A 27,753-nucleotide genomic window follows, 5' to 3' on the forward strand; every position below is an offset into this window, starting at 1 on the left:
TCACGAATGACTCATGTAATCATTTGGTAGATCTTCAATCAGTGACAACCACAAAACATCTAGGTCTCATATTGTGCTCGTTTTCAGTCCGGTTCATTGATGTATTTTAGGTTTCTACTAGAACATGTTTACATACTTTAATGTTCAAAAAACACATGATTTTCCTCACACTGTCTGTCTGAAGACACCTGTTTTCACCCTCTGTGACCCCCTTTCTCTCGAAAAAAGCCCAGGCTGCTCTGATTGGTCTGCGTTTCTGGGTCACTGCACCAGACTGTAACAGCATTGTAGCAGCACTTTCTACCTATATTTGTGACATCACAACTGTACGGAAGTCCTGACAGCTCGTTTAAAGTTTACGGCTTCTGAATACGGGCTGTGTATTTCTCTGTGTACTGAGCGTTTTGATACTTTCACAGTATTTAAATAGCACTACAACCTGCTTTATAATAAAAAAAAGACATGGAAAGCTCACTTTTTACAATATGGAAACTTTAATAGTTACACAGACAGTTATGACTGTAGACCAGGGGTGCCCAATCCTGCTCCTGGAGAGCTACTGCCCTGCATGTCTCATGTTTCTCCCTGCTCCAACACACCTGACATCATTAGACTCAGGTATGTTGGAGCAGGGAGAAAGCTAAAACATGCAGGACAGTAGCTTTCCAGGAGCAGGATTGGGCACCCCTGGTCTATAGACTTACTGCTACAGTATCTTGAAGGGATAAACAGTTGACAAGTTGACTTTTTTTTTTCAGCCAACATACCACACAATTTATCATAGAAACACTTGCATTATGAACAGAGACGTTCCAAATTAAAATATCCTGAGTAATGCTCAGATACTCCGAGCAGATGTTGGAATCCATTGTCTCCAATATCTTTTTCATGATTCCTAAAAAATCTGGTAATGCTATTTGGTAAAAATGCAACGCAATACATTTTTATCATATGGCATTACCAGATTTTTCTATTCCTAAATTCCAAGATCAAGTATCAGTTAGGCTCTGAGGGTCCTCTTGATTTAGGACATGAAGGTTTTACATTCCACACTCCCTCCAAACCTAAAATATGAAGAACAATTACACCACTTGTGTTCAGTGAAACTGTTTCATACACTGTTAAAGTAAATCGTTTGTTTTTCAAAGGGTTGCTCAACATCTGCTTGAGCAGTTCTGTGTCCTGTACCTGAGTTGCTGCTCTGTGGACAATGGAGTGTCTAAGGGCCAGTTTGTCGATGTCCCTCGAGTATCCTCCTCCGATGACAGCAGCGACAGGAACTCCTCTGCTCACCGCAGTCTTCATCACGTACAGATCTCTCTGATACAGCCCTAGGAGATACTCTTTGATTCAAACAGTGTAGAAATGATTTGTAGGTGGTGATATCGAGAGTCAAAGCTATCGCGCACCTTGGTCAGTCAGACGAAGCCGCCCGAGTTCATCTTCCCAGTGAGGGTCGACACCTGCATCATACAGAACCAGGTCTGGACGAAGAGTCTCCAGCAGTCTGGGGAGGTGGGCCTCCACTGTTGACAACATGAGACATGTCGGCTTGCTCATGGAAACAAAGTCTTAATTCAAATGACTGTCAACTCACTAGTAATTGAAATCATTTTTTGTTATGATTTTCATTTAGCTTGTTTATTTCAAGCCTCTTTTGAAACCAGCAAAGAGAAAACTGAAATAAATTAAATGTATTATTATGGTGTGTGTTAGCGTGCCTGTGGAGAGGTACTCCTTGTCTTCCAGCCCATCCTCCACACTGATATCTAGGTCACTCTGTTGTTTACGGAGGGGGAAGTTTTTCCCACAATGCATTGAGAATGTAAACACGCACATCTCCTCTTTGAAAATGAAAGCAGTGCCGTCGCCCTGTTGGATGCAAAAGATGAAAGTTTTACTACAGTTAACACAGTACAGAAAGGTTGAGCTTATCAACCGGGAACAAAAACATGCTGATACCACAACATTGAAAATAGCAGAGACAAATAAACAGTACCTGATGTACATCCAAATCCACGATCAGGACCTTTCTTTTGGGCGAGGAGATGTCCATCAGGTATTTGGCAGCAACTGCTAAGTCATTGAGGAGGCAAAACCCTGAACCAAAGCTTGGAAATGCATGATGGGTTCCTCCTGCCGTGCTGCAGGCCAGACCCCTCTGCAGAGCCACTTCAGCCGCTAGAACAGTCCCACCTGTCACCAACAGAGAAGGTGTCGTGTAGTTGAATCTTTCCCGATCATTCTGTCAGCTGTTAGATTTGACAGAGACTGTGGACGTTCTCACCTGTTTCATATCGACATCGTCTCACTATGCCTTCACTCCAGGGGAAACCTGTCCTCTTTTGCTCTTGCTCAGTTATTTTCCCATTTATGAAGTTGCTTAAGTATTCCTTAGTGTGCACACAGCTGAGTAAATCTTCAGAGGCAATTTCAGGGACCCACACCTACTGTGAAGGATAGTCACATTAACAGGAAAATGCAGGAAAAGGGCTTCCAGTCATAACAATTACTTACAGTCAATTAACCTATCAATCTATATTTTCTTATTGATCAATCGCTGTAAAAGTAATAGTAAAAGCATATGAAAACGCTCAATCCAGAGCAATGCAAGACGCCCATATTCAAAAACGAGTAAACGAGCTGTCAGGACTTCCATATGGTTGTTATGTCACAGCTATACTATCCATAGGTAAAAAGTGCCCTTACAGTTCTGTTACAGTCTTTTACCGGCTAATCTCTATTCAGACTGTACATAGGACTGTAGAATGGGACAATATTTGGGTAGCAGAAACTGTGTGGCGCCGTGCTAGTGGCAGCCTATCGTAGCAGCTCCCGGTACTTTGTAGTTTTTCTTAAGTTTTTATTGTGTTTTTAGCGTATTTCTTTCATATTTTGTATTTTCGGGGATAAATAAAGTTATCTATCTATCTATCTATTTGTAGTCCGAGTAGAATTTACCAATCACACTCGGAACACATCGTTGGTCATGTAATCCCGGAAGCCATCCGCTATCGCCCAACAAGGATTTAGCTTTTCATTCATGTTATGATTTATCTGCTTTCAGATATCTGTTTATAGAGATGTCTTGTCTCTCCACTCCAACTCCATTTTCATGGCACAAGTTGCTAATCCTACCGTTAACAATGACAATGGCATTCGAAAGAGGAAGTCTTGGCCTGGATGTATGCTGTCTGCACTGGAAACACTGAAATATTAGCCGTTGCCCCTGGCGGCTAAAGTGTCACCAGACAGATAGCTGATCTGCAATGAGAGTGTGGAGACACCAAGAGCAGACCCAGAAATGCTGACCAATCAGAGCAGACTGGACTTTTTCAGGAGGAGGGGCTTAAAGTCATAATCCCTAAGATTTGAGATACCTTGTTTAAAGGCCTCTTTAGCTGTTAATATGTAAAATTACAATTTTGTAGACCAGAGCCCTCTATCTTGTCACGTTCATGGTCGCTTTGTGTGTTGACTTGTCTTGACTTTATTGACACACACACACACACACACACACACACACACACACACACACACACACACACACACACACACACACACACACACACACACACACACACACACACACACACACACACACACACACACACACACACACACACACACACACACACACACCTCACTAGGAAGTTGGAAGGTCACGATTTCCGATTACAAATAAACGCTTCATAACAGTTAGCGTCAATAACATGGTGGCCCTTTACATTTATCAAGGGAATGTTGCTTGCCACAGACAAGATATATTGAAAAACGCAGCAAAGAGGCAAGTACAAGTGCTTTCATTAGTGAGTCGTATTATCAATCACCTTTGTCTTAACTCACTAGTGATTTAAAAGACAATTACCTAGTTGACATCTTTTAAGTAACACGCGCTAGCGTTTCAGACAGAGGGTGAATACAGATTAGACAGCATGAGAAAAAATATGTTATTGATCACATTAAAGCATGTAAACTGTAAAAAAATGTATTCATTTTTCCATCATCCATCCATATTGGCAACATGTCAGCACTACACAATAATACGTTATCATCACAATTGTATTTTTGTGTACAACAGTCGCTCACCTGTTTCTCTGTAATGACTTGGTCTTCGATTAGAAAGTGTAAAAGCCGGGGAAACTTGCCCATTGGAAACCTGTGGTTGGGTGGGAGGTCGCACACATACTTGCTGTGATGAACTATCGGAAGTGCGCTGGATTCAGATCTTACCTGCGAGGTGTAAAGGCTCACTGTCAGGTCAGTTTGAATGCAATCCATTGCGTTATATGATTTACAGTGTGGATGCTATATGAAGTTCTCACTATTTCAGCATGGAAACATCTGCAGGAGGTGAAAGCTGCACCGACCAGCCGTCCGACATTTAAGCGAGCTCTTCCAGGAAATAGTCGTTTTATGCAGCTCATTTCTCGTCGCTATTATAAGCCTGGGGAATGCTCATATTCTGCAGTCTGTTGTTATGAAAGGAGACCATGAACGTGCTGAAGGTGTCTTGTGTGTTGACGGATGTTTGACTGTGTTTTCCCCTCTGTAACACTGCCCTCTGCTGTGATGGAGTGGAAACAACACAGAGTGATGGTAACATGGTTTTATATCACCATCTACTGATTTGAAGTGAAACTGCAGATATAAACAAGCTTAATCAGCCAGACTGCTTTTACGCCCCTGAATGCATCCGATTTCTCCTGATGGGCCTTAATGAAGTGACACATAGCCTAAGGTTTTTAGGAAAAAAGTTAATTACAACAGTTAGTGATCAATGTAAATGATCACCAACTGACTAAAAAGTATTTACATTTTGAAAAGCACCAAAATCTGCTTTTTTTATTTTAATGGTACAGACAAATTCGAACAACACTAATAGCCAAATTATAACAACAATTGCAATTGTCTTCATCCTGGAGTGTGAAAAGACAAAACTTTGGCATTGAGGCCCCACACAAGAACTGCACTTTAACATTCTGTTTTTATTAACAACCCACCAAAGCAATTAGCCTTCCATCTATTTTTGTTATCCATTCCAAAATGGAAACAGGGGATAAGATGATATAGGCCAACGTTTAAATCACAGATTGCGATAAAAGCTCTCAACACATGGCTGACCGTTCCATTATCGAGATAAACGTATCCACGTGTGACTTGAGTGACTCGACCCTGCGGTCCTATGTTTATTTATTTTGATCCTGCGCCTTTCCATTTATTCCACAATCCAGATCCTGTCAGTCACCATTTCTAAAGGCTCGGCTTGACCATTGTATTCCCCATGAAAAAGTTCAATTGGATGTGTGGAAAACTACAGCACCTCCAATTTGAACATATTACTTCAAAAGATGTGTATCCTATGTGTGATATAACAAAAATGTTTGTTTCGTCACCAAATATAAGGTCAAGTCTTTCCAGTATATGTTGTAGTGCCATTTTTAGAGTTTCAAGTACTGTATATTTTTGATTATTGGGATTATATTGTGAATCACAATAATTTTGGCAGGGATAATCATTGCACAGTCGTCTTTATTTTATTTTGTCCTGTCCTACCCAAATTGTTCCGCATGTACTGATTTCTTTTAGAGCAAAGTGGAGAGTGAGTGTAAATTATTTTTATTCTGCATTCTTTCTTGATACATCAAATGATCGACGCACTTCCAACCCATGACATATAGCTCATCCTTTCTTTTTGTATTCACACAAAACTGTGTTATTTTTCTCTGCATTCACCAGATTTCCTCTCAGATATTTATCAGTACTCTGATCTTCTTTATCCACTCCCCCTCTGCAGCCTTCACAGCCAACTCCCCTCCTGGTAAGCCAAAGCGAGCTGTGGCCGAGGTGGTTAATCACAATGGCAGAGGATCATTTATGGTGTCACACTGAAATCACGTCAAGCGGCGCTGAGAGATTTACTGTCTTCCCCCTCACGTGTTAAAGATTAAAGTGACAGAGGAATCTGCAGAGGGGTAAGTGATGTGATGCAAATACTTTACATGCATTTTACAATGTCCAGAGCAGTTTTGATATTTTTATTTTCACATAATGGTGATTCTTAAGGATAAAAAATTAGTTTCTTAAGCTGGAAAACACCTTTTCACTGTAATGGCCTGTGTTTAGCTACTTTTGTGTCTGGTTTTCTCGCATCTGTCTCTGTTTTACATTGCCAGCAGGCAGCTCAAGGCGCTGTCTGGCATACTGTGTGTGTGTGTGTGTGTGTGTGTGTGTGTGTGTGTGTGTGTGTGTGTGTGTGTGTGTGTGTGTGTGTGTGTGTGTGTGTGTGTGTGTGTGTGTGTGTGTGTGTGTGTGTGTGTGTGTGTGTGTGTGTGTGTGTGTGTGTGTGTGTGTGTGTGTGTGTGTGTGTGTGTGTGTGTGTGTGTGTGTGTGTGTGTGCGCGCGCTTGCGTGTGCCTGCCTGTGTGCATGCCTGTGTGCATGCCTGTGTGCGTGCCTGTGTGCGTGCCTGTGTGTGTGTGTGTTCAGCCCCCACTGGGAAGCGTACTCACGGGCAGATAAGAAAAAAGGCGATAACGTTGGCCCCAGGTGCGGAGGAGAAATCTCCTCATAATAAAGAGAGGAGATTAGAGAGGTAAAATCAATTACTGACTTCAGCTTTGTTAACAGACATTTCAAATAGGGAGTTAGGAAGAAGTAGAAGACAGAAAGATTGTTTGTTTTTGTGCAGTAGATAAAGGTTATATTAATTCATTAACACATATATTTTCTGTTCTGTTTTGGCCTTTCTCTAAATTTCATGTAGTCTTTTAAGGACCCTACCACTGGTTTTGCATGCTTTAGCTCATTTACCAACAATCACTTCTATCACATCACAGGTAGTTGTTTCACCATCCATCTTTTTTAGAAATGATCTGAAAAAAGTCTGAAAACAGACTCTCAAGGCAGGCGAGGTAAGTTTATTAATACAATGGAGATCAAAATTAGAGAACAAAGTATTAATTCTTAATTTAGAAGAATTTGACAGAATATCTGCTGTTGCTATACCACTGCTGTACTAGCATTATTTTAAAATAACCAAGGCACTTCAACAAAAACCTTTATTTTGTAAAAAAAAAAGCAGTTAACACAGTGTTAGAAGAGATGATATAAGCAATATTGTCTAAGGGCTATAGGATTAAAAAATGAATAGGAAGTGTAGAGGCTTTGAATGACTTCAGCTCGCCTGCGCCCACAGGACATCACTAGTTTCTCACACTGCTCTGGTTTGATCTTGGTCCATTAATCTTACAGTCTCTTCCACAGTTCGGTCATTGCAGTGGTGGGTTTCTTACGTTGTTGTCAAGGATTTTCCAGAGATTCTCTATGGGGTTTAGATCTTTTTTTTGCATTGTGACAGGGGCCATTGTATGGCATGCAAATTGCGAGATGATTGGGAGACAATTGCAGTGAAGGTATTGCATGTTGCTGAAGGAGGTTCACATAAACATTTGCATCACTCTGCTGTGTAGCTGTACAAGAGGCCCAACTCCAGAAAACATCCTCCAAACCATGACATTGCTGGAGTTTAATTTATTTGAGTATGATGGAAAGCATTATGTTTGGTGTCGAACTGGGAACGAATGAACCCAAAGTATCTAAAGAAGTCTAAAGAAGTCTAAAGAACTGTGGAAGAGACTGCAAGAAGAATGGACCAAGATAAAACCAGAGCAGTGTGAGAAACTATTGACGTCCTGTGGGCGCAGACGTTCTGAAGTCATTCAAAGCAAGGGCCTCTACACTTCCTGTTCATTTTTTAATCCTATAGCACTAATAAAACATTGTTTAAATTATCTTTAAACTCTTAAGTCTCTTCTGACACAATGTTTACTGTTCCCTTATTTTGATCTCTGGTGTATAGCCCATTTCAGCAACAAGGCCATTCAAAGCACTTACAGTAACATAAAACATTAAACAGTCATTCAAGAGTATAGAAAATAGACAGGAAGCCAATTTAAAGACCTCAGAACTGAAGTGATGTGATATGCTTTCTTTGTCTTAGCGAGGACTCGAGCAGCAGTACCATGTTTGACTCTTAAACATGTTTGAGTTGTATAATCCGTCACAGCATTCATTTTTGTCAAATTGCCATTATTGTTATTATTGTGAGGTGCAGAATAGGGTGCAACTAACAATTATTTAATCATCGTAGGTTATACAGTATCTTTACATGCTGTTTTGCAATATTAACAATCCAAAACCAAACATACTCAGTTTATTATAATTAGACAACCAGTAAATATTCACAGCTAAGTAGTTGGAACCAGGAATGATTAATCAGTTATCAAAATAGTTTCTGAATAATTATCTGTCGATTAATCAACAAATCATTTCAGCTCTAGCTTAGACCTAATCAGTCTACATAAAATTGAATTAAAAAATAAATTAACATTGACAAACTAATGAAGACTTGATGTTGACTGTTCAACAATCTGCTCATTGATTTTTACATCCTTCAGAAACAAGTGAAAACCAATGTGGCTGCCTTGAACAGCAACAACAACACACACACACACACAAAATACTAAAACTGCAAAGAATGCATTAGAAAATGGTCAACAACTTGTAGAGCATACATGACTTATAGTAAGAGTTGACAGCTGCAAACACAATGGTGTGGTTCTTTAATATCCAGCTCCAGTGAAAGAGAAAGCACAGCTGACAGTCAGCAATGAGTGAGCAGCTGCTCTCAAGGCCCTGCAGCTCTGCCTCTCATTCTTAGCAAAGACAAAAGAAGAAGCTGACAACTGCTCAGCTTTGATCTAATCTTCTCTTCTCTCACCGGGCAAAATAACAGCAGTGCGACTGAAGTTAGCCTTCTGTATATAGTTTTCTTTCTCTCAGCATTCTGTTGTCATAAATTATAGTCAAATTTTTATTTTAGGCATCGCCAAGTTGTTTCCTTGCTTTGAAGGTAGAGATTTAGTTTATTCAACAGCAAAAAAACACATGTAGACTTGACTTAAAGAGCTTGCTAGAGCATAAATGTTGTGCATCTTTGGTTCACACAAGGATGGGGTCAATGATTTAGTGCATGCAATGTGAATGAATCTTTGAATAGCCCTGTCATCTCGGCATGTATTTTCACGTTCCTGGAGTTCCTCAGTAAAGGAGTTGGCGGTGTGATGTGTACATCAGATGCTGGATTCACTCATACCCGTCAATTTCACAACATCACAATCACAACATCGAGCCCAGCAAAACGCCCCGTCCTCACCCTCTGCCTCACACTTCAGAGCGGAAGGAATTCGCTGTTTGATTGCGATTGCTGGCAGAGCGTGTTGCAGCAGGTGAGGACAGGGGTTGTTGTTGGAGTGAATTAATTTGTTGCTCTTCTCTGTGTGTGACTGTGACGGCCTGCTGCCTCGTCCCTCCGAGGCAATCCCTCTGTCACATGAAAAGGCTGAGCTGATTCACCTCTCATCATCCCTGTCCTCTAAAATCATTGTGCAGAATAATTTACCATCATTTTAGTCTATGTTTATATCTCCCCTCATTATGGGACTGACATCTTCTCCAGTACACGTCATTGTATGGGAATGTCCTTACAGCCGTTTTGGTATCTTGTTGAGCGGCTGGTGTGGCAAACAGAAGGTTCTGCCCGCATGTGTTGTTAGAAAGCAGTCATGTGTTAGCCAATGAAAAGCCAGAAAGAATATGCACTTACCGTAATATTCACCAAGCCCCAAAGCGTTTTCTAGATCATTTTCTCACAATTTAACAAATGGGAATATTGCTCTAATTGTGTGAGAAGTGGTTTGAACTCCAGAGGTTATGTGGTTTAGCATTTTATCAACTTAAATTCCAAAGAATTCAGGCACACAACTGGTGGCCAAATGTGAATAATTGTACAAGAAAACACTTAATTTATGTTTGGATGAAGTCATAAACCTGCATTTTATAATAGCTCTCATGGGGTGTTTTAAAAGCAGTTGGGGTTCTTCTTAATTCAACAAAATGTGTGATTTAAGTCCACGCTGGCGGGGAAACACTATTGATACCTCAGTTGTTTCATTAGGATGTGTGCACCATTTTGAATGAAACATTCCTCAATGCAGATTAAAATGTGGAGATCTTTGACTATTTTAATGGATACAGTGACAATTTTACATCAGATTTAAAAAATAAAATGAGGTGACTTTGTCCTCTTAGTATTTATCTGTAGGGCTGGGTACCCTTCAAATATTAATACTGTTACCTTGACTTAAATACCAGTTCCTGAATGATACTTTCTTCAACACCAATTTTATAAAATACATTTTAAAACTAAGAAATGACAACATTACACATGAGGGTACACATCTATTTTTTAACTTGCAGCTCCTTTACACATTTTGCCTTACAACATTCAAGTGAATTTCTTTTTTCAAAATTTCTGAAAATTAATAAAAAATGAAAAAATAGAGTAGCAGGGTTGGAAAAGAGATAGGTCCCCAGATGTAATACTTTGTGGAGGCGCCTTTTGCTTTAATTACAGCCATCAGTCTGTTTGGATCTGTCTCTACCAGCTTTGTGCACCAAGAATTGAAAATATTTCCCCTTTCTTCCTGCAGAACTGTTCAAGTTCAGTCAGATTCTGTGGTGAGCGGTGATGGATTTCACTTGAATGTTGTAAAGCAAAATGTGTAATTCACGCTGGAAAAATATATATATTTTTATGTATTATCATTTCAGGCTGTAAAATGAAAAAAAAGTGACTATTTCAAAAGGGTATCATGACTGTCTATAGACACTGTACATATTGGCTCACTGACACTGATGAGATTTACTCTTTATTTGAGATATGCTATACTAAGCCCTGTTGATGTGCCCCAAATTAGACTTTTCCCCAGGAGGGTTTTTATACTCTTATGCTCTCTTACACATCAAAGGGCTGAAAAATGAAACCCTCATCAGTCTTGGCTTCATCTCCGATGTCGTCACCTTATAGTTTTAGTTTACTAGCAGTTGTTCTCTTTTGATAAACATAATTAAAAAGAAAAGGTCTTAAGTCTTAATTACAGTGTTTATATGGCCAGTCAAATTATGAGATCACCTCAGTAGCTTACAGTAGTTTTACATGTGCTCATTGGTCATCTGTGAAAAAATGTTTAATGAAGCTTGTTTGAATTCACATCTTAACAACCTCTGGCACAATGTGAATAGTGGGAGCATAAATGCCATTATGGTTGCACCCTTAACAACTCTGTGATGGTTTGATCAGCTCTTGGGATAGACAAAGTGAGACTGCAGAGACAAGTGATAATGCAGAACATCTGCCCCACGGTCTGTGGTATGCCAGGAATCTGGAGGGGAGTCGGAGAGCAGCAGAGACATTGAGTCAGACTGTGGTATTGCTGGAATGTTTTCTAAAGATGTTTACGTTTTGTATTGTACTGTTTTCCACAGCCGGGGATGGTTCATGTTACATAAGAGCGCTGCAAGCAACAGCAGAAAAAAACCCACTGAAATAGATGATTTTACTGTACACATACCTATCCTTACATATAAATACAGCATGATGTGAATTAGTGCTGTAGGAGCAGATAAAATCGTCCAACTATAGATTTAACCCTGTCAGTCTTCTTTTTTTTTGCCTTAAGAGACTCATATTTGTTCTGTGTAGCAATAACATATTGCATTGCTTGCAGGCAAACTTGCAACCATACAGCCACATGTTTCAGCAACACAGCTAGCTCCATTCTCTTCCCCTCACTTTAATCTCACTATGCCATTTGAAAACCACAGGCACTTCAGAACATCTGCCCTGTCTTGACAGCCATGTTGATAATGCTGATAAGGAAAAGAAGAGAGAGCAAGAGAAATGACAGCGCAGAATGTGCTTCTCCTCATACACTGTAAAACATACTTTCAAGCCATAAACCATTCGATGATTGTACTTTCTTTAAATCTAAAAGAAACTATCAGGTAACTTAATGCAGTGTTTGAATCTCTGTGGCCCATAAATATTTTTGCTACAGTATGTTTTACTGTGATTTAAACGTTTGTGACACATTTAGTCTCCCTTCTTATACATATGTGCGTTGTCCTGGAATGAGCTGAGCAGCAGCTGATTAAGCCCCAGGCTGCTGAAAGATGTGCAGGGAACCCTGTTTTTAATGATAAACACATGTTACTGATAAGTTCATGCTCAACACATCCACAGGTTCCTCTGTCACTGTATATATACAGTATATATAAAGCTCAGTTTTTCAGGCTCATTAAACTCTGAGCATCCAACATTACTGATGCATATTGTCCTCAATAGACCTAAAATGAATGTAATGCAATTAGATTACAGAGTAAAAGATAAACATTAAAAAATGATATCATTATTTGTGAGATGTTCATAAGTAGTAAATGTATGTCAATCTAACTACCGTGCGTGCGTGCGTGTGTGCGCGTGTGCGCGCGTGTGTGTGTGTGTGTGTGTGTGTGTGTGTGTGTGTGTGTGTGTGTGTGTGTGTGTGTGTGTGTGTGTGTGTGTGTGTGTGTGTGTGTGTGTGTGTGTGTGTGTGTGCGTGTGCGTGTGCGTGTGCGTGTGCGTGTGCGTGTGCGTGTGCGTGTGCGTGTGCGTGTGTGCATGCTCTGGGCTAAAATATCTTGCCAGAATGTTAATTGTGTCAAACTGTCATTAAAAAACAGACCAGAAGCGATATAAAATAGAATTGTGTTTGATAGATTGAAATGTTATGTCCATGTCCTGCCTGGTCTGACATTAAAATTTCATTGAAAAAGGATTTTGTACCCTTGGGTGTTGCAGTTATTTAGTGAACGGGTCATGAACTCTGTCAATTTCAATCTGCTACACTCTTCCTGCAGAAATGAATGATGAACAGACTGGGAAAAGATCATTCTTATCACTGTTAATCAGCCAAAAACAAACAGTAATATCCTCTTACACTCACATTTGCTTTTTCCTGGAAGGGTTGGCACTGAGCTTCTCCGCCTGCTGAGGATCTGCGTCCAGGCCTTGGTATGTCTGCCATCTCCGGCAGTTTGCTTTGGCAACCTGTCCACATCCCCCCCAGTCCAGTCTTGACATAGTTGTCATAGCGGTGAACTGCAGCAGGAGGCCTTGTCTTGTTTCCATTGAATTCAACACAGCTCTATAGGACTGTGGTTATTAAAAATGACATTTGACATTGATACTGAGGAGAAGAACATTTTCATTTCAATCCCTAGAATAAAAAAAAAGAAGCTCAGATGGGCACACAGGCCCCATCATATCACTTCCAGGGCTTTTTAGGATAATGCGATTGAAATGTAAATATACTGTGTATTTGTCAAGTCAATTTTATTTAAATAGCCCAATATCACAAATCATAAAAAATGCTTCAAAAGGGCTTTGTAACTACTGAAGCCCTAAAAGGTCATACTGTACATTACATATATTGTATTTCCTCCGTTTTGTCACGATAACGAGATAATTTGATCCATTTTCTCGTGATAGCGAGATAATTTTGTTCTGTTTTCTCGTTTTCCCAAGATAACAAGATAATTAATTTGAGAGATAATGAATGAAACGTGATAGGTCTGAGATTTCCATCACACCTGACATGTCATGCCTCATAAAGACTTCTCATCTTGTAGAACACTATGGAAAACATTGATAGATGATTTTAGTTGGTTATTTATTGTTATGAACTTAAACTGTATGTATTTATCTCGTTATTACGGGGAAACAGAGGAAATAAAATATATGTAATGTATGACCCTTTAGGGCTTCTGTAATAATGCATGTAACATGTCACCCTCAGTCCTTATACCTTCAATTCAGACAAGAAAAAGGTACCTTGTCCAATACTTTGATTTATGACTAAATATATGCCCATGACATATAACTTTCCCATCAACCTCAGCTGTATTTGTTTTGAGTGCTAGTAAGCAAATGTTATCATGCAAACACTCTGAACTAAGATGATGAACATGGTAAACATCATACCTGCTAAACATTAGCATGTACGGTTAATAGCCAAATTTCCCCAAACAGCAAATTATCTTTAAGTTTCATTCTCAGGTTCATAAATGTATTTTTGGTTTCTACAAGAACATGTTTACATGCTATAATTTTCAATGCAGCAACTGTCTCTTTAAGGCCCTCAGATTAGGAACCTGGTAAAAGACTGTTGATATAAATCAAGTGTGAAACTGGCATGACTTGCCAGCACAGGGCAAATCATGGTGGTAACAGTCAATTACTCTTAACTGAAGCACAGAGACAAAGCTGGGTGTTTGGCCAGTGTAAAGTGGCTACCTTAAGAACTTGTTTTATTTCTTCCCTCCTGCTCCAGGCACTGATTCTGCCCTCCATCCCCTGTGGATGTGTTTTTCTTGCTTTGACACACACAAAGCTGTTTTTTCTTTCTTATTTCCAGTACAACCATGGGCAGACAGGGCCTCCTTGGTCAGCTTGTGAGAACATCCAGCTGTGTTTGAGCCAAACTGTTCTCACTCCAACTGGCCTTGGACTGTTCACCTGCACAGCTCTGACAGACCAGGCAGACAAAAGGCTGCTATTTATTCAGTGCAGCCAATTGTTCAAGTTTAATCAAATGCTTTTTATTTTCTATAAGAACTGACACAGGGCACAGACACATATTATTTCTGTCCCTGTGCTTCACAATTTCTATCTCACTTACGCTTGTCTCTTCCACATGCACCTGCACACTTTTGTTACCTTTCTCAGACATAAGTCAACAAGTGCACGGCAGATTTTCTGCCAGTTGCTCCCTACTCAAGATATGCACACATTTATGTGCGTGTACATAGGAGTTTGGTTTTCAGTGACCAAAATAAAAACGAATTACTGGTTTGCCTCCTGTAACATTTTCCATTTAACCATTCATACACTAGTAAACACAGATATCCAACAAGGACATCGGGAATGTCACTCACTCTGAACAAAAGATCAAGAAACATTAAACATTTGCACACATACCTTATCTCCCCGATCAAACAGTGGATTTAATGCTGCATGACTGCTGTGTTGAGCATATTTTTTACCTTTGTCTTTCATGACTTGTATCTGAATTTTAGGTGGCAATATACTCTAATTTCTACATATTCTAAATATATATTGCCAAAATCTGCTATCCCGATCAAAGTAATTTCATATCTCAATAATATTACAATATAATATGTTTTCTGGTAATTCAATAATTAAATAGTGAAATAAACACATGGTTAAACCTGTGTGTGATTTAAATACCGACAACATTAAAAATAAAGACAAAATACTTAGTATGTTCTCGTTTTATTTAGAACTTTAATGCAAAATAAACAAATATAAGAACAAAAAGTGGCATCGAAATGCGGTAAATAATGCCATAACACAGTTTGAGCATATAAGATATCATGATATAAACAATATAGAAAAATATTTTATTTATATATAGAATTATATTGGACTCTGTTGAACAATAATATATGTATATGTATATATATCGTCATATTGCCCAGACTTTATATATATATATTAAAAAAAAGGAAAACTGGAGTAAGCTTTGAAACATTGCTGTGAGAGAATGACAGCTACGGGCAGATTGCATCCAAGTATTTTATGAATGGGAGAAGTTAGTCAGTGCTCATTTTCTCCCCCCTGGCCAGAGGTCAAACTGAGTCCAAGTGTTGATTTGTGGCCGTGGCTTCACCACGTCTCACCGGGTGTTAAGACTGATGGAAAACTTGTGAATAAACAAACAAATGAATGAACCCTGCATGGTATAGAGTCAAGGACAACTTACAGTGTGAACTCAGAGAGCCCAGGGCTGCATAAACAACAAGCCCTCAACCAATAAACAAGCAAATGCTCAGACATGCCCCTTTAATGTTTATGCTCATCTCTCACTTTCACCGACTATCCCTATATGTGATATTCTTACATGTAGGGATAAATACATGCTCAACATTACATGCATGTTTAACTCACACTGTGTCACGAGGACTTATTGTATACTGAGAAGTGCCTTGGTTGAAATTTTCAAGATCATTCATGTCAAATGGGAATTGTTTGCAGCTTCTGTTTGCCTGATTATCATGATAAAACACTAAATAGAAAATATGTAAATATTACCAGGATATCAAAGGATGGATCCAGGATTTGAGAATAATAACTTAAGTACGTCTGTGATTACTTGGATATTCTCTGATTCTCTGAAGTACATTTTCGGCTTTTCAAACACTAACAGTGAATGTGAATAAAGTAGGCATAATGAGGCAGTTGCACTAACATACCATTAAGCATGCTGTCACTTCATGATTTATAATCTTACTGCATATTGGCTCACTCGTAACTGGCAGATATTCTATATGTAGTGTCAAATAAAAACTTGAGGAAACATGCTTTGGATTTCAGCACAGCATCAAATCCTCTTGTGGAGATATCATCTTATTCTATGCATAATATGTTCTAGTAAATCATGGTGCTTCACAGCTTTCCCTTTGACTTGAAAGCCTACCCCGGCCTGGTGTTTTGCAGCCAGAGGTCAGGGCCGTGGTTCATCTGCGGCCATTCCTCACAGCCTGGTTGTGAGGGCCGGAAACCCATTTCACCTTGTTCTTTTACAGTGCCAACCACTGCTGCTCCTACCACCACCCACCCACACTCTCCCTCCCTCTTTTCTCCCCCCACCCTCTGTCTCCTTTCTCCTCCTCTTTCCATCTCCCAACGAGTACACATACTCCCTGCTCTTACGCATATTCTGAATGGTTTAGTCACTGCTAACCAAAAACTCCTGCAGCCCCCTGAGGGACGCACAAGAGAAGGGGCTGGTATAGTTGTGATAACAAGCTTGCCTTTCAGCAGAATAGGCCTATAGGGGCATAAGTGTGGCTTATCAAAGGTGCTCTCTGCTCTAACAGGAACAAGTCTCACTGGCTGCCACTGTTTTGCCATGCTTTCGGTGACACTGTTTGGGCAACACAGACAACTTTTCCACCCAGCAGGTGAGTCTTTTGTTTTCTGTTTACCAGCTTATGATAGAGAAACAAAGGACAACTCTCAATTTCTCTCTTTACTAATAAGTTATACTATGGTTTGCTTCTGCTTGAGAAGACTTGTTCATTACCTTTCTGTTGAAATTCTCCAACACTGGATGCTTTTTTTTTTCACTCCTCTAAATAAATTGTGGTCGGCTTGGCTTGCCAGTCAACCCTCCCAGTTCATTTTCACTCTGTGACTTCTCCCTCCATTTAAATCTGGTCTGCATTCATTTGAGAATAATGAGACCCTCTTTGCATAGTGTTTTTTAAAAGAGGGGTTTCTTGGAAGGAACCCTAATCTCTTGTACACTCATTTCACATTCACCATGTAGGGACGGGTCTTACAGGCGGCACTATACAGCATTTCATTTACTTAGTGTTTTCATAATATATGCAGGATTTTCCAGTTTACCATCATACTGGCAGATTCATTTTCTATTATTTTATTTTCAGAGTTAACTTTTGTCCTCATCTGAGGTTGCTTTATCTGCTTGTCCTAAAAGCAAAAGTGTGTGTGTGTGTGTGTGTGTGTGTGAGTGTGAGTGTGAGTGTGAGTGTGTGTGTGTGTGTGTGTGTGTGTGTGTGTGTGTGTGTGTGTGTGTGTGTGTGTGTGTGTGTGTGTGTGTGTGTGTGTGTGTGAGTGTGAGTGTGAGTGTGAGTGTGAGTGTGAGTGTGAGTGTGAGTGTGAGTGTGAGTGTGAGTGTGAGTGTGTGTGTGTGTGTGTGTGTGTGTGTGTGTGTGTGTGTGTGTGTGTGTGTGTGTGTGAGTGTGTGAGTGTGTGAGTGTGTGAGTGTGTGAGTGTGTGAGTGTGTGTGTGTGTGTGTGTGTGTCAAGGCCATCATGGCAAAGGGGCTGCCAACTGCAGCTTTCTCACAGTAACGCACGTGTATAGATTAATGTAAATAAATTAACTTCCTGTAGCTGCGTTATGTGTTTAAGGAAAAACACCCTAAAATACCTGATGGTTTTCTAGAAAACTCTAGAACATCTGTTGACTGTTGAAAGCATGTTGTTTGACTCAGCAGGTCTTGTGTAGGTTTTTTCTGGAAGTTTCTTGTGTCAGTTGCACTGTTATCTTGTTTGAATACGTCCTGAGAAAGAAAGTCTTTGAACAAGATGATAATCATCTGTAGCAGCACAACAATGCAATTGTTTGTTTTTCCGTGTGCTCTTGGGCTGTCTCCGACCTGTCCAAGGTGTGTTTTAACAAAGGGCTTAATTAAGGGGTGAGTGGGATGTTAACCACAGTCGACCCAGGACATCTTCCGTCCTGATGAATGGTGTAGCGTGTAGTAAATCACAGGCTGGGGAAGAGCAGTCAGATTCCTCTGTGCAGTGATGTCACCACCATCGTGTGTGAAACAGATCCAGACTTGAACAGCCCAGCCTGAGCCAGATGTTGAATTTCACAGCAAACTTCTCGCAGTATGGCACGCAGTCAGAGCTGTTCAGGATGTAGAAGCTTTACATTAAACTCTGATACTTTGATAATTACAGGACACAGAGACATGCGGAAACAATCTAAGAAGTATGTATAGTCTGTTTTGTTGTGCCTGTATTCGCTTTGGAAATTATCTTCATCTCTCTGCATGCGCTTGTCAGATGTGTTGCATTCTATTTACATATTTTAATTTCTGTCCATTTCAGGGTTATCTGCTGTTTGGTGTGACTGAGCATCTTGGATAAAACATGGCCAGCCGTTGCCTTAAGCACAAATACCTGTGGATTTATGTGCTGAATTATGAGAAACTGTAGAATAAAACAATAATGGAGATTCCACTTGTGGTGATTTTGGAGGGGCATCAGCCTTGGACAGCTTCAGGATTACAAGAATCACAGCTGAGCTCAAAAAGCTCTACCCTCTTTCCTAATGGCTCAGCAGACCCCAGAGGGGATGACTCTCTCCCTGAAGCCCAAAGCTCGCTGTCAGTGCCAGATGAGGACATACACGAGCTGAAGAAGAGTTTTGTCTGCGACAGTCATAGCAACATAGAATTTGCGGAACCCTCGTGCTTACAGGAACCTGAACGGTCAGGCAATCCCACTGAAGCACCTCTGGATCCAAGTCATCTGACTCAGCTTCATGAAGCAGGCATTGTGCCCATATTACCACGGTCAAATGGCAACTGCTGTTCACTTCCTATTCCGGTTGCAGAAGGCCAGTCAGACCAGGGGGTTCAGAATCATGCTGGTCAGACAGTAGACTTGAACTACGCATGTCTTAAAAAGGAATTCAAGAGGTCGGAGCTGCTGTCAAATGGTCATGTCTTTATGCCTCCAGAGGACCTGTGCCCCATCCTCAATCTGGACTCCACTGCTACCCTCAAAGTCCCTGCAACTGTTTCTGATTCCGTCCGGAGAGTCCTGAGAGTCCCACGCATCGTGAAGCACAAGCTGAGCTCCATCACCTTCTCACACTACACCTGCCCCTACGGAGCTGACGGCCATGCTTCTGTCCACGAGAGTTCTGACGATGTGGAGTCTTCGCTGGAGGATGACGATGATGATGATGATGATGATGATGATGATGATCAGGATGGCGATGATGTTCAGGATGATGGTGATGGTGATGGTGATGATGATGATGATGATGTGTTCCCAGAGCTGCCTCAGAGTAAAGAGTGTCTTCTTAATCGCAAACAAAGGAGAACAGGCAAAGACAAACAGAAGAGGAGAGGCGCAGAAATCAATCACACGGCCAGAAGCTGTGGTTATGAAGCAGAGGGGGAAACCAGCATTAAAGAGGTATGCTGCTATTGATTTAAAACCATCCACTATTATCCAATGTTGCCCTTGCATTGTAGTATTAAATAATGTCAAGATGTATTTATATTTAGTTTGTTTATTTGATAGGTTCAGCACTATCATTATTATATTTTTACATGTATATACAATTCATATACACTACATAATGAATATGCACAAAATAGTACAGCAAACGTCTATCAATAAATTATTGTTAAAATGGGATATCTTAAAGTGTATTACATGAGGAAAAGAAATGATTTAGAGTATGATTTAGGAATAAGCACATGGGAAATGTCAACATGCGAAATGTTATTTCACAAATTATTTAATTTCAAATGTTTCTTTCTCACAAAGAGCACATTTGAAATGTATTTTTTCAGAAGTGATGTCTTCACATGTAAAATACCTCAAACCCATAGGAAATGTCTGCAAACCCTGTGTGGAAATGTGCTAATATATCACCGCTGAATATCCAAATAGTTTTGCATGTACAGTAGTACGTCCACATGAGCTTTTTATTGTAAAGGAAAATACAACATTTAAGACAGTAAAATATTAATAATAAAGTAATACAATTCGAATGCAGTTAATGTTCGGTAGTGAATTTTCCCAAAATACCTCTGATTCAACGAGAAAAATAAATGAATCAAAGGCACTTAAAACCACATCTATAGATGTCTTGAAAACTTTGTAGATCTCAGAGTGAGAGTCCATATTTGCCAGCAACTGACATCATTACACTGTGAGATAATGCATAGTTGTTGGTAAGTGTGTAGGAGTACACTGACTGCACATTTGTACTGGTGGAACTCAGATCCAGAAGGAATGCAAACAGCTTCTGCTTTCTCTCCACTCCCTCAACAGGCAGCGGTGTTTTGACAGTCCATAGCGGGCTGTATTAGCAGTGAACTTAGCCTTCCATTACTGAACGGCTCTCTTTAACAAGTCAAGGCACATTTCAGTCTCTTTTTCACACAACCTCTACCCTGACCTTGGTTGTAAGCATCCCGTAACCTCTTCAACTCTGCTATTTTATTGCCCTTTTAAAGCCTCATACGAATGATTCATAAATATTTTCAAACCCATTACATATGTTTTCTGTTACAACTGGAGGGAACATATCCACTGCCACATAACTGTCATTCTTTTCTAAACAGTCTGCAGATAATAGTGCACATGTAAACAGGGCAGAGTAAATGGCTGGTGGAGATTAGCTTCTCTGTCTGTTGTTCGGCTAAGATGTTGAGGTAATGCCAGCTTTATGCACAGAATTACACTCTGGTCTGAATGAGTTGTTTTGGAGAAGAGTGGAAGAATGCAAGGAATCCAGGGAGCCTGTTGTGTTGATCAATCCCTTTGTATGATCAAAGGACAGCAGGTCAATGCTGCTCATGCCACCACACAACAAGCTCTGTTATCATATGGTGGACTGCGATGTGGGCATGGCTATAGGGAAGTCTTCAATTCCATACAGCAGGCTGGGAAGAAATAAGTGACTGACAATGGGAGACACACACACACACACACACACACACACACTCAGGCACGCATGCACACACGCACATGCACATGCAGATGCTGGATAGATTATCCAATCACATAGCCAGAAAAAATGAATCCAATCATTGGACGAGAGACCTTAGCAGAACTGAAATGGCAATCCACTTAATTTTGCAAAGAGGAATCTTAACAGCTCAGTCACTTCAGGCAAGTTTTTTTTGATGCACTGGTCAATTTTGAGAGTTTGAGCTATTTTACTTCCTTAACATGTTTTCTTTTAACTTTTTTACTAGTGGAAAGAAAACATCCAAATTACACATTCAGATGTTTATTTAACTATACTTTGTCTGTTCGTGTCTGTAGATTCTCCTAAATTCACCAAAGTTATCATTAGATAATGCCTCATTTGGATATTTAAATATAACATTTCAGAAAAAACAATTGTCTTAATGTCACCTATCAGCATGGTGATATCCTTTTTTTTTTTTTTTTACCTATTCACCTTTAGTGTCTCTACAAAAACCATTAAAGAAAATTCTTAGAAAAGAGACAAAAGTTAAATCAGGGAGTCTAAATGGGAGTCTTATTGCATCAAAAAATAACATTTAAACTGCATCCTAACAACCCCATACTGTTAGCAAAACTTTAAAAAGACACAATAGTGACAGCATGTCAAGTGGGGGAAAGCTAGTGGAATAACACACAGATGCAGTTGTTAACATTAACCATATGAGGGCACTGTATGCATGCGTAGTGTTTCCACTGTGTGTCATCTCATGACTCCCCCCTGCTTGCATCATTTAGCTCAACTGTGACAAAATGACCCTAAAAAGTACACATTTCTTCACCTATCCTCCCTACTCTACAGACATGGCTGTGGCTGTGTTCAGTTGGTGTTTTGCATCTCAAGATATTAAAGATGTAATTTATTCCTCCAAGTAGCCAGGTAGCCATTGCCCTTTCGCATGACCGGCTGCTACATTTGGATACCTCCATGGTGATCTCTGGCACTCTCTGTGGGTGGCACAGACTAGGCACCGAGCCCAGAGCTCACACACTTAACTCCTCATTTCCATGTCAAAGCCGCTGTGTTGGGGTCCACAATGTGGCCAATTTGCGCTGATAAAGTTATAGTCAGCTCACATTTTGTTGTCCCAGAAGATAACATTAATGCATTTATCTAAAGGATTGACTCATACCAGCTCAGTTGCCATGGTGTGAGGACTCCACACAATTGCTGGGGCCGTATCGAGGGGCAAGGCACGAAGAGATGAATCAAGGGTAGTGTCTCACTTGAGCGTCAAGCCCTCTCTGGAATTTTTCTCATTCTAAGTAGAAGTGACCACATTCCTAAACAGCACCTTGCGGGGATGTCACTGAAAAGAGACAGTGGAAATGTGAGCATATGCCAGAATGGGGCGTCTATTTCTTGAATTTGTGTCTGTCTGACTCAAGGGATTAATTAGAAGTCCAGTGGGCAAGATCTTCAATGTCTTTCATTTCTTTTTCTCGGCGTAGGATATCAAGATATCTTCAAAGATTACTCAAGATCAGCTTTTTGCTCTTGGTCTGAAGAGTTAAGATCATCTTTTCACACACAAACGTACACCTAGACCCACAAAAGCTAGAAGTCAGTTTTTTGTTCACGGACATTTCCGCTAGATTGGTGCTTGCCATCATAACCGTGTATTCCAGATCTTCAAGTCGATATCCATAGACTCACTTTCAAATAGCTTAACTAATTTTACCAAACGTTTTGGCTACTTTGATTTCAAGATGATAAGGAGGAGCCATGTCTTCCTCAGTGAGTTTATCAATAAGAAAACAATTCTGTGAGCTCAGAAATATTCATCACATAGCATCATTCTAATGATTCTCAGAAATGTATCCGCAACAGGGATGGGGACTCAAATGATTGTGACTTGGATTCGATTCAACTCAAGTCTTGCAACTTGACTTGACAGAAAGAAAATTACTTGGACTTCCAAGCTAAAAATTGTCTGTGTAAAAATTGTCCCGGGAATGGCATGATTGGATGACTACCCTGTCAGCCAAGCTCCAAGCGAAGCTATCTGATGGTCTGTGGATCAGATCCCAAGATAAAATATTCTAGAGTTATTTGTTTTTGATTGAATATCAATATTTTCACTGAATATCAACTATTAAAGTACATACGTACTTTTTAAGTTAGACTTGGGACTTGCTTTCACTAAGGACTCAATCATTATCTGAGACTTGAGTTAGCTTTACTTGACTTGCCCAAGACAAAAAAATTTGTCTTTAATCTACAATGACATGCTGATGCTCCCCAGAGAATATCTTGAAAAAAGTGTGTAGGAGGATTTTTCGGGAATCAGTGTTTATTTCTTTGAACTAGTATTGTATTGTAAGGCTTACATGCAGAAGAAGGTTTGAGCAAAGGTTCATCCATATTATTCTTGTCTCACTTACAGGGGTAGAGTGAGAGTGGAGTGGATGTTCACAGTTTGTTATCGATCAGTCTTAAGTATAAAAGTATGTGAAGCAAACACAGAGGATTGAGCTGTCCAAACATACTGATCCCATGTCAAACATTTTATATTCCCTGGTCAGCATGATGCTTGGAGGGCATAGCAGAGAAGTGAAGCTTTATTTTTTCCTCTCAGTGACCCAAGGTGACCCCTCAGGCCTCAGAGGTCAGCAGGGGATTGGCCAGATTTAGGTCATTCCTGAGGGATTGAGTGGTAAAAGGCACTTTCTCTCAGTCAGCTGACACTGGGTGGTCAGCAGGGTACATGGACCGTCTGGTGTCTGGTCCCTTAATTCCTTATAATTTAGTGAGAATGCAACATAATACGTTTATCAGTGCCTTTATTTGTTGTATAATTCCGATGTGCTGCTTCATGAAGAATTATTTTCATGCTGACAACTGTAGAAAGGTATATTACTGGCATATGCCAAATTATGACATATTTACAAAGCTACAGAATCAGTCCACTTTGTATTCCAGAATTTGACTCCCCAGTATTTGTTAAACTGAATGGTATTTCCTTTAAACAGATAGGTGAAGTAAACAGTCTATGGTTTGAGTGATCACAAACACTCAAAATAGGTCATAATGCTTGGCACATTCTCATTTGGGCTCCCCTTTCCTCTTTTCTATTTAACAATGAAAAGACACAGACAATTGTCATACTCAAAGCCCTTCTGACGGGAACTACGCCCTGTCCAAGACACTGTGGGGGTTTCCACTCAGAACATTTATTGACGAGTCCCTTCAATGAAATGACTGTGACTGTGAAGTGACTGGCAGTAATTCCAGGAAAGGAATTTTTTTACTGTCCGTGTCAATCAACATTAGGACTGACCATTTATATGTATATATCATCCATATGTTTCTAAGGAGACATTTTGAAGCCTGGAGTTGGGTTTATCACTTGCTGTTATCTCTGACAACATTATAGTGTGTTATAAACCATTTATTAAATGTTTATACACTGCTTATTAAAAAAATGTTCTTGAACATCTTGGAAGAACTGAGGATGAATCTTACTTAATCTCAAAAGTCAAACTATGGTCCAAGTAGGCTTCCTCTTGTTGGCCAAATTTCTTTTTGCCATTGTTACTCGGTAATCCTAACAAACTTCCTGCAGCAGCCATAATCCAGGTGGGGCTTCCTAGGAAATACATTCAGGTGATGACTGTGTCCTCTGTCGTTCTGGGTTTAATTCTGGAATACTTGAAAATGGTCCACAGTGATCCCTTCGCAGCAGCATGTGACCCTCTCCAGGATTAACAATGTTAATTTACGCTTTGGTGACCGAGGTGCATCCTGCTGATTTATGAGGCTGGACCTCCAGGTCCTCAGATACAGCTCCTGTCTGTGTGAGGATGGTCTATTTATATACACGGTGTGTCTGGGGAGTAGTGAAAGCCATTGCAGGGAATTCCATCATGCTCTGTGTGCTACACATGTCTGGAGCTTCTCCTTTGCTCTTTCACCCTGAGACACGGCAGAGGAGATCACATTTCCATGTGTGGCAGCAGTGAAGTTCACTGATGTAGCGTCTGCAATTTACAAGATACTTTTTTGCGGTTGCCTGTAACTCTTTTTTAGTTGAAGGCAGTGTGGTAAATCGACAGATGCTCCCACCTTACCCGAAAGCTCCCATGTGTTAAATAAGTCTGGCAAGGATGACAGGCAATTACTGGACTGACTAATGAACCTGATTTTACCCCTGATTTCAATTACTTTTACTGCAGCTTTAAGAAAAAGAACTTCTGATTTGGATGAACATTAGCTGAAGCGTATAATTAAGATACCAAGCAATTCTGATAAAGTGTCAGCAACTCAACTTGAGATTCACCTCATATTAACGTCTGAAAAATGTATGTGTAGTCCTGTGAGTGTGTGTAGCCTAGGTGAAACTGTGTACATGCATAATGTAGTTTATGTGATAAGATAATATCGTATTCCTTTTCTTAAATTATTGCTGTGAAATGAACTTTCTGTGATGGAAAAATGCTGAAACTTTGGGGAGTAATCTGAAAAGGTGACTAGAACAGCACCTTAAAAATGTGTTCAAATCTAAATATCCAGATAAAGTGAGATACGACATGAATAAAAAAGATAAAAACAAAATTAAAAAAAATGTTTTAAATTGCTTCGATCCATGAAAACAAAAAAAAACTGATGAAAGAAGACTAAGCAATTGTGCTCAAATGAAAAATTAAAATTGGGATAAAACGAGACCCCAACAGTGTATTAGCATTGTCTTCGACTCTAATAGCAGCAGCAGCTTGTCTTCACTGAAATCAGTATTTCTCTGATTACTCACAGGAGTCTCCCCAAGTCAAGTCTCCCTGGTCGGAGTCAATGAGCCAGCTGATGAGGAAACTGGACCAGCTTAATCTGGACATAGAGGAGGCTCTGAGTGCAAACTCCTCCCCCTCCGACACACCCTGCACCACCCGCAAGAAACAGGTAAGTGTACACACAGCCTGGCATCATGACTCCTGTCACTCAACTTAACACAATATATACATTCTAAGAGTTTGAAAAGAGTTTTGTCCCTTTTACTTTGATATAAACAGAAATGAAGTGAAGTGCGTTATAAAGCAGCATGCAGATTGCAGTACCTAATGGTATGTGCACTGTCACGGTTGGTACTGTACACATTCCTGTGAATTGTATGCTGCATACTTGGTCATGCTTGTAAACTTCTCTAAATCAATTTAGTTTGCTCTGTGAAGAGAAAATCCTGATGGATTATTCGGACCTGTAAGCAACAGGTGTTCATCGGAATTTTATGTCCCGCTGAGTTTTTAGTGTGTTCCACATTAGGTTTGGATTCAAACAACCTCTCTCAAATCAAGCAGTGGTATCCCATAAACCCAGTGTGTGAAAGGAGAGTCAGTATGTTGATCTCTTGTGAGTCGTAACTGTGTCTGGGACTTGTGAGATATTGTGAGTCTGTCTGCAACACTATGGGTTTTGTCAAGGCCGTCTTATAGTGTCCTTCTGACTTGAGTCTGTTTTATGATGTAGGTCTGAACCTCTTAGATGTGATACTGGAGTGTGCAGTGCTTTAGCCGGAGTCCGAATGGTTCAGCAGGAACAGACAGCTATTGTGCTTTTGAGGTTGTGACTGGGACCAGGCGACTCTGATCCTAAAAAGGGCTCTTCTCATGGTGGCATGTTTCATGAAATATCCCACTAGACTTAACATTCGCGAACAAAAGTGCTCTTTTGGGGACCATATGTATGTACCACACAGAGGAGCTATTGTATTGAAGGGAGTTTGTATGATTTGGTCCATTAGGAATGGTTGAGAGAGGCTCACATGCCTTCCAGGCATCTGCATAACCATCCCAGGCATTCACTGTTACTTGCTTTAACTAATGACAGGCGACTGGGCAAGACAAGACATCTTTACTGGGATATTTGACAAGGTCATACTCTCTGTCCTCTCAAAAGTAGATCCGCACATACAGGCTCCTTTGTGTCCCCCTGTAAAGCTGAATTGAGAGTGGAGATTTCACTTCCCCAGCAGTTGACCTCAGCCTCTTGTTTTCTTTTCCCCTGGCCACCGTTGAGACCACTCTGTCCTAGTCTGTTCGGCCAGACAGCGACGGACCCAGTCTTGATTGTTGTTGTGATGTTGTTGCAGTTGGGTGCTGTTTCAAAGTCCACGTCAAACCAAGCCCCGAACGACCAAGTTCTCCAAAGACCAGACAGAAGGGAATGTCCGAGCCGGGACAGGTCTTCTGCTCCTCGCAGCATCTCAATGGGAACAAGAGCAACAGCCAAGAAGACGGTAAGTTTCTCAGAATAACAGCTTCCATAGATGTCCCATAGTTTTAGTGAGTCAGTGAGAATTCATACAGGTAGCCTACCGTACATGCAAACTTGCTATATACAGTTCTTTAAGGTTTTGAGCTGTTAAAATCCTTCATGTCCAACTCCACAACTGGTTGCACATGTTTTCTCTTTTCAGCTTAAATCTGGCTTTAGAATTTTTGGGTGACTGCCATGACCTGTTTACTTCCTGCACTGCACAAAGTA

The 27,753-nt window shown here is 40.3% G+C and overlaps 1 protein-coding gene across 2 annotated transcripts; it reads right to left on the reverse strand.

The window, feature by feature from the left end:
* Positions 1-685: 685 nt before the first annotated feature.
* Positions 686-4,427, reverse strand: hdac12 (histone deacetylase 12; the record flags this gene model as incomplete). Of its 2 annotated transcripts, XM_083913523.1 has the most annotated exons (8): positions 963-1,064; positions 1,189-1,331; positions 1,410-1,526; positions 1,722-1,872; positions 2,000-2,196; positions 2,288-2,447; positions 4,090-4,233; positions 4,326-4,427. In XM_083913523.1, 8 exons carry the CDS (start codon positions 4,425-4,427, stop codon positions 1,041-1,043), a joined length of 1,038 nt encoding a protein of 345 aa, XP_083769649.1. In that variant the 3' UTR covers positions 963-1,040. The 2 variants fall into 2 exon arrangements, with proteins under 2 accessions (XP_083769648.1, XP_083769649.1); XM_083913522.1 differs by having other exon boundaries at positions 686-1,331.
* Positions 4,428-27,753: the final 23,326 nt, after the last annotated feature.

This window comes from Echiichthys vipera (assembly GCF_963691815.1).
Source record: "Echiichthys vipera genome assembly, chromosome: 5".
NCBI classification, from domain to species: domain Eukaryota; kingdom Metazoa; phylum Chordata; class Actinopteri; order Perciformes; family Trachinidae; genus Echiichthys; species Echiichthys vipera.